The sequence below is a fragment of the Aotus nancymaae genome, unplaced genomic scaffold, assembly GCF_030222135.1.
Source record: "Aotus nancymaae isolate 86718 unplaced genomic scaffold, 86718_ANA_hifiasm-v0.15.2.pri h1tg000053l, whole genome shotgun sequence".
NCBI classification, from domain to species: domain Eukaryota; kingdom Metazoa; phylum Chordata; class Mammalia; order Primates; family Aotidae; genus Aotus; species Aotus nancymaae.
This window is the reverse complement of record NW_026988467.1, coordinates 32,396,854-32,408,277: the sequence shown is the minus strand read 5'-3', so window position 1 is coordinate 32,408,277 and position 11,424 is coordinate 32,396,854. Positions and strand designations below refer to the sequence as shown.

The 11,424-nt window shown below is 43.9% G+C and overlaps 1 protein-coding gene across 3 annotated transcripts in view; it reads right to left on the bottom strand.

The window, feature by feature from the left end:
- Positions 1 to 842: 842 nt before the first annotated feature.
- AGO1 (argonaute RISC component 1) overlaps positions 843 to 11,424 on the bottom strand; it is a 46,056-nt gene continuing 35,474 nt past the window's right edge. For all 3 annotated transcript variants that reach the window (XM_012439775.2, XM_012439783.2, XM_012439801.2), the window contains one exon: positions 843 to 11,209. In XM_012439775.2, coding sequence (XP_012295198.1) covers positions 11,101 to 11,209 — 109 coding nt within the window. In that variant the 3' untranslated portion in view covers positions 843 to 11,100. The remainder of the gene's footprint in view (positions 11,210 to 11,424) is intronic.

Genomic DNA, 11,424 nt, shown 5'->3' with positions numbered 1-11,424 from the left:
GCCTGTGCTACAACTATACTGGTCGGCTTCCAATTCCCCCAACGGGCCAAGCGCTGTTTTTTTCTGACTTGGAGCTTCTCTCCTTTTGGTTCCCTTGGCCAGGAACCTTTCTCTCCTCTCCACCCTCCGCTTACTCCCCACCCCACAGTGTTTTACGTCTCAACGAAAGACAGATCGAGATGCCTTTTTCGGACCACCCATCTATGGTGGGGCACCTGTTAGTCTACTACGGTATTGCCTTGGTAGCTCTTTGCCCACTCTGTTATTTACTACTTGTGTGCCCCCCACCCCGCTTGAATGTCAGGCAAATAGTAGGTCCTTAATAAATATTTGTTGCCTTAATGAAACATGACAGTGTTTTATTCAGGCTGAGGAATGACTCATTATTTCTCCCCAGGTCCCTATGCTTCAGTAACACGGTTTAGTTCTTTTTTTTTTTTTTTTAATCAAAATAATTTTTTAAAGAGGAAAAGGAGAAAGAATATCCTATCTTCACTTCCCCTCACTGTGGGACTTTGGATCAGTCACTTGATCTCTTTGGGCTTCAATTTTCTCATCTGAAAAACTGACAGAATAGCATGTACCTTACACAGTTGTAAGGTTAGGAGATGTACATAAAGCACAGAGAAAACCCTCCCCAAATGTTAGTGAATAACAGAAGTATTTACTATTTATCATTCTAAAGCACTTATCATATATTAAACACTTAATAAATGGATGGGACTCAAACCCACATCTGACTCCAATTCTTACTTTCTTCTTCCTTTACATCCCTACCCCTATGGTTGAAAATACCCTCCCCAATTATAAAATATCAAATTAAATGTCACCAGATGAAACACTGCATCTTAAAAGTCATTTTTAATCCTCGACTATACACAATCCAAATCTTGGTAGCAGCATCTGACAGGGTAAATACCAACTCTTGTGCAAGGGTCTTTTATATCCTCAACCCCCAATTCTGGAACTGGTTCCCTAAACAAAGGCAGGCTTCTTCACCTTCTTCCAGAATAGACATTAGACATGGTGACAGTGATGAACCCTTGAGGTGGGCTCGACATTAACGGAGCAGAATTTATACCCTCTGATTCAATCCACCTCAGTAAATGTCAACAATGCCTTCCTATCTACTTCTGCTATCCAGGAACCCACATCTTTACAGTGAACGCATGTGAAAGGCTCATGAATTGTAATATCAAGAAGTGGGAAGACAAAGGTTTGAAGGATTCTGCCAAAGGCAAAGCTGTATGAGGCTCTCTCCTGACTACATGTACATCCTATTTTTGGAAAATTCATTCCCAACTGAGTCTGCTCTTAAGGGTACAGAGCAGGGTCATTGGGTATTATCTTAACTGCCATTGCCCCAGTACCCAGAACAGTGTCAGTGCCTGGCACATAGCAACATTTAGTATATTTGTTGGATTGGTGGACAGATGAATGAATAAATGGGCTTCAAGAATGGGGCTCAGAAAACAAGCTAACACTCTGCCTTCATCCCTGGTAACACTGGTTGTTCTCAGAAGAAAGAAATACAGAAATATGGCCAGGTACGGTGGCTCACACCTGTAATCCCAGCATTCTGGGAGGCCAAGGCGGGTGGATCACAAGGTCAGGACTTGGAGACCAACCTGGCCAACATGGTAAAACTCCGTCTCTACTAATAATATAAAAATTAGCCAGGAGTGGTGGCGCATGCCTGTAATCTCAGCTACTCAGGAGGCTGAGGCAGGAAAATCGCTTGAACTCGGGAGGTGGAGATTGCAGTGAGCTGAGATCCCTCCACTGCACTCCAGACTGGGCGACAGAGCAAGACTCTGTCTTGGGGGAAAAACAAAAAGAAATGGAAATAGTACAAAATCTCAGGTGCACAGAAATCAGTACCCTCTGAAAGTCGAGCCTCCTCAGGAGCCACCAAATACCCAGTGCAAAATTTCCTAAAATGTGATACAAAAGCATAAACTAGAAATGAAGCAACAAATGGAGCTTTAATAAATTAGCAAAATTTTAAACTTTCGCTCTTCAAAATGAAAAGGCAAGACACAGACTGGGAAAAATAGATGTAAAACATATATCTAACATAAGACCTGTATCTAAAATTAATAAAGAACTCTTACAACTCAATAAAACTCAATTTTAAAACAGGTAAAAGAGGCTGGGCCCAGTGGCTTGTACCTGTAATTCCAGCACTTTAAGGGGCCAAGGTGAGAGGATAGCTTGAGGCTGAGAGAGACCAGCCTGGGCAATAGTTAATGAGACCCAACCACTACAAAAAAAAAAATTTTTTTTTTTAATTAGCTGGGCATGGTGGTGTGTGCCTGTAAGTCCAGCTACTCAGGACGCTGAGGTGGGAGGATTGGTTGAGCCCAAGAGGCAGAAACTGCAGTGAGCCGTGATCGTGCCACTGTACTCCAGTGACAGTGAGACAACTGTCTCAAAAACAACAACAAATAAAATGGGTAAAAGATGTGAACAACTTACAAAGGATATGGGGATAGTAAATAAGCATATGAAAAGGTGATGAGTATCACTGATCACTAAGGAAAGGCATAATGAGCTACCAAATACTCAGTGCATGCAGGAAAGACAGGGTGGCCAGTTGCTCACTTTAAGCGCTGGTAAGTCCCTGCCCAGTAAGTCAGGCTCAGGGACACACAGTATACGTCTTCCTCCCTACTACCACTGTTATTCTACTCCACTTAGGGCTTTCTACTCCTAGGCTTCTTGTGTTAGACAAGAAACATCACTGGATGAGAGCAACTGGATAGAATCTGCTCACATGGGCCAAGATTAGAGTCAACATGGCCCCTGAGTTCAAATCTCTTTTCCTAGACCATCAGTTTCTACAAGGTAGAAAGTAAGTTACTCTATACTCTAGCAAGATACAATATAAAACATGGGCTTTAGGGACAGACACAGCTAACACGGAAGGCTCTCTCTTACTTGCTGTGAGCCTGGGAAAGTCACTCAGATTCATGTTTCTCAACTGTAAAAGTCAAAGTACCTTTGAGAGTAGATGCTGCCTATCCAATAGCCTTTATCTCCTTTCTTGCTAGTAGACACGACTGAACTTTCTAGTCTACCTGACTCAAAAGGATAACTCATTAATCTAAGCCACTCATGACGGATGATACTTGCTTTGCCAATGACAGGAGTGAGATGACCCATTTCTAGCAAAGCCACGAGGCTGGATCTGCTGGAGCTTTCAGGGAAAGACTTCCTTGCTTTAGAAGGACACGGAAAAAATTGTCTCTCTTTCACTAGACATTGTTCTGTCAGTATTTCCTTCCTGGGATTACAGTAGCCATATTGGGACCATGAGTTGAACTAGTGTGAGGATAAACAATATGGAGGATGGCAGAGTAAAAAGATTTCAAGAAACTGATTCTTTGCTGTTATCACTGAGCCACTGAATTAGTCAACCTTGGAGTCATAATAAATTAGGATTTCTTGTCATGTGAAATGATAGTCTTCTTATTTAAGAAAAATTTAATCGGAATTTTATAATATGCAATTGAAGATAATTGATGAACTATTTCACATGTAAAGATGCTGTAAGATGCCATAATATGCAATTATATAAGATACTGTACAAAACACCTAGCTAAGTACTCCAAAGTACCCAAACAAACTCTTCCTCCTTTTGCAGCTCACTCTCATTAATAGCTGACGGGCCTTTTCCAAAAACCTGGCTAAAAGTTCCCACCCTCTCTTTTAAGATTAAAGTTCCCTGCCTTTGGAAAACGGGGACGAGGGACCAAAGGCTCCCTAGAAAGATCTCTCAATGTTATTATACTTTGTCAAAAAAAAACCCAAATAAAAAAAACTATTGCCAAGAGGATTTTGGTGAAGGTGGTACAGTCCAGAACAAGAGGACAGTATGTTCCTGTAGGGTAAGCCACAAAGGCCTAAAAAACCTTGATATGATATGCTGGGGAAGGCAGTTGTGCATAAGTGGAAAACTTCTAAATGCACCTAATTCCCCAGCAAATCCACTTTTCCAGCCTTCCTTCTTGACACAGCTGCTTTGAAGGAGTACTTCTGTCATGCTCTGTGTGCCTTCTAAGCCTGCCTAGGCATTTCTCAGCCTATAATCAGAAGAATAAATGTCTGCAAAGCTAGTAACAAAAAAGGTGAGCAAATTTTCCAGTTCAACATTACTTCCCATTCAAGCAGTAGATAGCAGCTTAAAGACTGCCCAGACTCAGAACTTCCAACAAGTCTTTTCTTTGCACTATAATTCTTTCTTTTAGCCACCAAATCCTAATTGCCATGAGATTCTGGGGTCTGCTAAGCCAAGAGATACCCAACAAATACCCAAGGCACCTGCAGGTTCAGAATGTGCTCCAGCATATTTTGCCAACTGACAGAGCAGAAGGAAGGGTACTCAACCAATACCGAAAAGGAAGGCCCAGAAGTGCTAGGACAAGCCTTCACTGAAAACCTTGTGCTCTAGGACCAGACAATGCAGGCCCTGGGCTCCCAGTCTTTTTATCTTGAGTAGCAACCAGCAGGCAAATCCTGAAGGCTTTTCAATATCAATCTTTTCTAAAACTAAAGTTTATAGCAAAATCTGCCATAATCATCATCCTCTCATTCCCCCTGCTAAGTACTTTATTTCTGCTTCACTCAGGGTCATAAATTTATATCTTATTTCAACTGGGCAAAATCTGCTCCATGTCCAATCTGTTCTTCAAGTTCAACCAACCTCCCTAACCCTTGCTGCTGAAAAGAAGCATGGGGCTGGCTGGCTCTTTCCCAAGGGAATCTGCCAGGTGATAGCCACAGGCCAATTCACAACACTGGGCCTCCAGATGAATGCTAGGTCCATCTATGTACACAGTGGCTGCTACTGATGATTTCTCACTGGGTCCTCTGCCAGAATCTTTCTCTGAGCCTTCTTACCCCCGTGCACAGAAATAACAATGCTCTAGCCGTACTAGGAAGAATGCCAGAATTTACATGCTTGACAATTATACCAGCAGCTTAAAGTATAAAACCATAGAACCTCCAACTTGGTGTGAGTGGGAAAAAACAATGATAATCTGATTAAGTATCCGCTTACCTGAAAATTCAGGAATGCTGAGTTCATCCTGTATATTCATTACCACTTCTTGATCCACTGCCCACCCAGCCTATACTCATAAACCACAGACTACTAGGCTATTTCAATTCTATTCACAAATACTGATCCGTTGGTATATGCCATGACCCTGAGATGACAAAAATGAAGAGAATATAGCTTCTGCTCCTAGGCGTGCACAGGCTCTAAAGAAGACAAGTTATGGAAATAAATACAGTATGCTACTAAGTGTTATCTAGTATACTGGAGCATGGTTTATAATATTGGCTAAGAACAAAATTAGATTTTGTTTATTCTTTTACAGTTATCTCCTAAATGGTGGTAGTTGTGGTGAACTTGAAAGTCCTAGTCTTAGCCTTTTTAAAATTGGGTTTTTCCAATGCTCATTTTCTAGAAATACTGGAGAATAACCTAAGTAAGTCATAGTTATAAGATCCCAAAAAGATAGGGAGTAGGAAGGTAAAACACATAGTCAAAAAAGAAGTCCCTCTCTGAAGCAGTTCATGTTGTTAATCACTCCCTTCATGCACCTTCTTCTACTCTGATTTCTTCTCCTACCTCAATAAACTGGTTAAACAAAGAAACAAAAAACCCACAAGCTGCCTACCAGTGATCTGTCACCTAAAGATATGCTTCCTCACCACATCCTTTAAATTGAGTTTCTTAGGAGGTTGTATACTATGTTTCTCTTCTCTTTTTAAAAGCTACCTCGTTCATGCCTATGGCTTTAACTACCATCTATATGACTCCCATATCTATAACTGCAGTTTTACAGTCTTACCTGAGCACCAACCTGTTTATTGGAAACCTTACCCTTATTGCCCACAAAAACCTCAAAACCCAGTCTATACGTTCTTTCTTCAAAAAACTCCCCACCTTCATTCTATAGTCTCCCCCTGCCATCTCCATCTTGACTAGCAGAATGTCCCAACACACCCCTATGCTCAAGGAGAAACCTGGGAGCTAACCTCTACTCCTGTCTTCTCACTCCCACCAGCCATCGAGTCCTATTAATTCTGTCTCCTGTCTCTCAAATCTGTCCCTTCCTCTCTGTATTAGTTGCTGTAGCCTGATTCCAGTCCCTCATTTTCTTTATTCTATGTCAGGAGACTATTTGGCTAATCATATCTCCTACCAAACTTAATTCCCTTAATGAGACAGACACTATTTTCCTTATTTTGAATTGTGCCTGCCCTCCCCATAATACTGCTGGCACAGTGCTTTGCATGTTTGTTGAATGAAGAATAAAGGCTCTGTGAAGTATTCCTGCATAACAGTCTACAGTATTATTCTCACCTAAAACCTATCAGAGATGTAATCAGTCCCAAAAGTTTGTTTTGCTGGTAGGAAAAAAAAGAGAAAGACCGCACTTTAGAAATAGAAGCCACTGTTGTCTTTATAAAACACAGAATTGTGCTGCTGCTGCTGCTGTTGCTTGCTTCAGAAGGAACTGTACATTACAGCTGCTGGGATAATTTCACAATGGACTGGACAAGGTACAGCTCAAAGCAGGACACAAACACAGTCTCAAAGGGAAACAAATGCAAACAAGTACACAGCTGTGGGGATCCAGAGACATTTCCCCATCCATGCTGGACTTGAGAGGGATAAAAAGTTTAGAAACTAAAGTGAAACCCATAGTCGTCACACATGCCCACCACATGGCTGCTAAGTGCAACATCACATACCAATCAGGCTGGACTGTGTGCACAGGAAAGTAATTTCATTTTTCCTTATTGCTACTACACCAAGGGACTCAGTGCATTCGACAAACTGTCTTTACTTGCACAATTCTTGGAGGGTTTCCTATTTTCCTCTGTAGAGAAGGAAATCTCCCTTTCCCACCTCATTCTATTTTGTTTTTAGCTCATTCCTTCCCCTCCCTTTCTTGGACGCCCAAACAGCAGCCAGACGGTTGAGTAGAGTAAGGGGAGAGCACCAACCCAGCCTCTCTCCCTGCCCAGGGAGAAGGCAAGACCTGTAAGTCAGGGGAAAGAGAAAACCAGAAAATACCTCCTTCCCAATCTGCTTAGAAGGCCAAATAGTAAAAAGTGCCCTACATATCCCTGCCATGATCAGATTTTAAGAAGGAAGGTATTCCAGCTACCATCCTGGATTGGCCTAGGCCCCATATATAAATAAAAATAACTTCCCCCGATGCAGTTTCCAAAACTGCCTTTTGGCTAGTTTGAGATGACTTTTCTACCCTGAAGGGGAACAAACATCCATCCTTGTTTGTTACACATGATTCCAGGTCCGAAACTGTCCCACCAGCCGTACAGGTATCCTATGGGCCTGCTAACAGTCAGTATGCCATTGGCTGCCCGTCTTGAGTGCTGGCCTTATTCACAAAATTCTGAACAGAAAAAGAAAAGTATCCAAGAACATTGCTGCTTAGCTAAATAGGAGGCCACAGAGAAGCTATCTAGCAGATGGGCATTAGGAGCTTTTTAGGCAAGTTTCAAACTTCTAGGTACCTTTTTCTTCAGCTTTGTGCTAAGCCTAAGTTCCCAGCAACAATAGCCCCAGGCTTATTCCTGGAGGCCTGCAGTAGCACCTCAATCCCTAATGGATCAGGCTGGAGTGGATAAACAGTCAAAGAACAGTGCTCTCCTTTCCCACCTTTTATTCAAATTCTCTCCATTCTCTTCTCATCATTCTCTTTTTCCCTTATGTCCATCCCCTAAAACTCAAACCCAGGATACCCAACTAGCTCAACCCTAAGACAATCTCAGAAAAGGTAGGCTCAGGTAGAGAAAAAGAACCAGATCTAGAAAAAGCAATGAGAGAAATCAGCTCCAGGGAGTGGACAGGTGTGGAAAATGCCAGAACCTCCTGATTTCACACAAGTTGGGCAGGCCAGTTGCTCTGCTCTAGCATAAGCTTGAGGGCAGTCCAGCCCAGGTGGATATCTCTGGGCTTGGGGAACAGAGTCTTGGTCTTGTGCAGTCAAGGAGCTAAGCCTGACCTTGCCAGCTAACAGTGGAGTCATGGCAGCCATGCAGAGATTTCATCATCACATAGGTAGGCAGGCAGGCAGGCAGGCAGGCAGGCAGGCCAGCCAGCAAGCAAGCAGAGTGAATAGCAAAAAGGGAAAGAAAGTCAGGGAAAGAGAGACAAGGAAAAGGGAGGAAGGTACAAAGGGAGCAAGACACTTGTCTAAGAGGATGAGGCTGGGGGTCCCCCAAGCACTTCCTTGAAGACTGGGTAAGCACCACTTAAACCAAATCCACAATCCAAAGCTTGCTGCCAACACCACTTCTCCATCTGCATGCACCACCTTTCAAACAAGAATAATCCTCAAGGTTAGGGGTACTTTTCAAGTCTCAAAAAATTTTTTAAAAATCAGAGTAAGAAGTCGTTTTCTTGTCATTGCCCAAAGCTGCTTCTCTTGCTTTTTATTTCTTGAATGGCATATTCAATGCCAAAGGGCTAAAAATGCATTTCAAGCCCCAGCTGAAAACCAACTGGAGAGAGTGAGGCAAAGAGAGAAAAGGAGAGAACACAAACTTGTTGCTGGGAGTAGAGGCTGCTACCTGCTCCCTGTGGACATTTGCAAATGCTGGTGAATGACTGGACCCTCCAGGAACAGTGCCCTGATCCTAGCCCCAAAATGTACCCAAGTAGAGAACATGCAGAGCCCATTGTCCCAGGAGAGCTCCCCTCTTCAAAGGGTGACAGAACATGAAGTAGACTGTATATGAAGGCAATGGACAGGGCAGATGGAGTGTTAGCATCACTCTCTTTAGGCACTTGTGTAAGGAATGTAGGCTCTCCAGTGAGTTGTCTCCTCCCAGAGCCCTCCATTCTGTTCTTCAGCTGGGCTTGTGCCCATAGGGCACCCCGTGCTGTAGCCAGCAGGAAAAAAGTAAAGGAGGAGTTACTCAACAGTCCTGATGCTTTCTCCATAATGAATGTTTGTGCTACGTTTTTTGAGTTGCTGAACAATGTAGCCAACCAGAACAGAACCTGGGATAGATTGTTTTGCATAGCAAATCTGGGTCATAGAAGGGCCGCTGAGGAGAGGAAACGGTAGTTCTAACTCTATAGGCCAGGATTTAGATCCTGCTTCCTCCAGCTGGCCTCCAAGCCTGGGCTAGGTCTAAAGTAATCATGGCTTCATCACCAGATCAAGATAGATCCAAGCCCAGGCTCCTCAAAAAGAGGAAATTCCACACTGAAGGTGCAACTCCCCATCCCAAGCAGTGGGGCAGGAAAAAAAATGAACAGTCAAGGAAAAAGGTGGGGAGAGGGGGCTTGCTTCAAGGCCAGCAGAGACCAAGCTAGAACCACCTTCTTCTCCAGTCCTGCAAGACAGCCAAACCCCATGTCTCAAGACAAAAAAAAAAAAAGCCCATGCCACCCACTCACATGCCCTAGTGGGAAACCAGGAAAAATTCATTTGTGTAAACAGAAGCAATAGGGAGCAGCAAAATTCCCCAGCCTGTCCACAAGACACACTGGAATCTAGGATGGGCCAAAAGGTCAGAGGACAGTCCAGAGGAAGGAAAAAGATGCACTTGCAAGTAAGAGTGCAGGACAGTGCAGAGGAGGGAGGCTATAGCAAGAAAAGGTATTATCTGCACAAAGGAAGAATGGAGCCTGGACCCCATCCTGGGGCAATAACCACCCCCTACCTAGCCAGGTCAGAGAACAAATCAGGTACACAGTTCCTTCTGATGGCTCAATGTTTCCGGGATATAAATTCATCAGGCATGGGAAGGATTTCCAAATTTTGGCAATAGACTCAAGTTATGGTATAAAAATAACATTTTGTTTTCTCTCTTTTTTCTCATTTTAGACCTAAGAGTTTTTTGTTATAAGACACCCCAGTTAAGAAATATTGAAACATAAGAGACTTGACCATCAGGGGAGAAAAAAAGCCAACAGTGAAAAATGCTATGAAAGTAACTCCAGACCTGGGCGGGGTGGGAGGTAGGAGGAACAAGGAGAAAAGGAGGCATAAGTGGAAAGGCCAGGGGCCAGTCATCTCAGCAGCTCCGAGACTTGTCATGTTTGAAAGTGCAAATGTCAATGGATTTTAACCATCTTGAGGTTGTGATCTTTTAAAAAGCTCAATGAATGAGGAAGTCAGTTCCTTCAAATGCAAAATAGCTGGCTTTCTGGCTGGAGGTTTGTTGGGTCTGGGGTATTTCTTCCCCATCTACCTCCTCTCCCACCCCCACCCCATTCCCCAAAGAAAGGTACAAAAGGTTGCAGTTCTGCAGCATTACCGTTACAGGGAAGGCACTGGTTACCCACCAGCGGGCGGAAGGAAGACAGGGTCGTGTCACTTCAAAGCTAAGTGCCATAGTGCCTTAAGTATTATTAGGGGCTGGATGTCTGTCAGGGAGGAGAAGTAAGGTGGGGTAGAAAACGTGGACAGAAAGGAATAAGGGGAAAGGGGGTGGCAGCTGGGGGAGGAGCAACCAAAACCATTAAAAAATCCTCCTACAAACTGGATTCTGAACCCATTAAAACATCTAGTATCCTAAAATATTGATCTGGGTCTGGTTTCATTTTTCTTCTTAAACAAATCTAGTCCTTTTCTGATTAAGGCTCCTAAAAAATCCTTCCCTCCTCCCACCCACTTTATCAAGCCCCTCACTTTCCCATCTAAAGTATCAAACCCAAACCTAACCAGCTTTTGTCTGCAGGGCTACAGAGTCGACCTTACCAAGCTGTCAAGCATGAGTCTTTAGCACTGTGAGTCACATGAGACACCTGTGTGTATGGTGGGCACCAGTGCTGCCCCTTTTGGTCCAGTGGGGTCAGGGCCAGATGTGACAAGATGGGGTGAGGGGTGGGGGACATGAGGTTGATATCAGAGATTTCTGGCTGGTGGTCTGTCTTGCTGGCCCTGTTCCCCACTCTTATACCACCTCTATAGAGGGAAACAAGGCCTCCTACACTCTTCCCTACCCCACCTCCCTCCTCCTTGCTTCCTCTGGATTTGGGTGGCACAGTTCCTGGGGCTTGGAAAGCTTTCTTCTATCCAGTGAGGTAACAGCGTTCTGCCTTCAAGCGAAGTACATGGTGCGCAGAGTATCCTGGTGAACCTGCACGGCTTTGGCCAGAGCCTGGGGGTCCCGCCCATTGCTCTGCCCCGATATGTGGCTCCCCTCTCCACTGAAAAGGAAAAAATGAAAGAAGTCCTTCCTGGTGAACTGAGCTGCTGCTAATTCCCTCACCCAGCCCTGGGAGGCCAATTCCCATATCAACTTAAGAGAAAACCCCAACCCAGGATTGGCCAGACGAGCCCAATGACACCAAATGGCATAGCACTCATTTCCTTCTACTCAAGGAGTCAAGATCTGGTACAACAGGCTGAAGCAAAAAGGAGG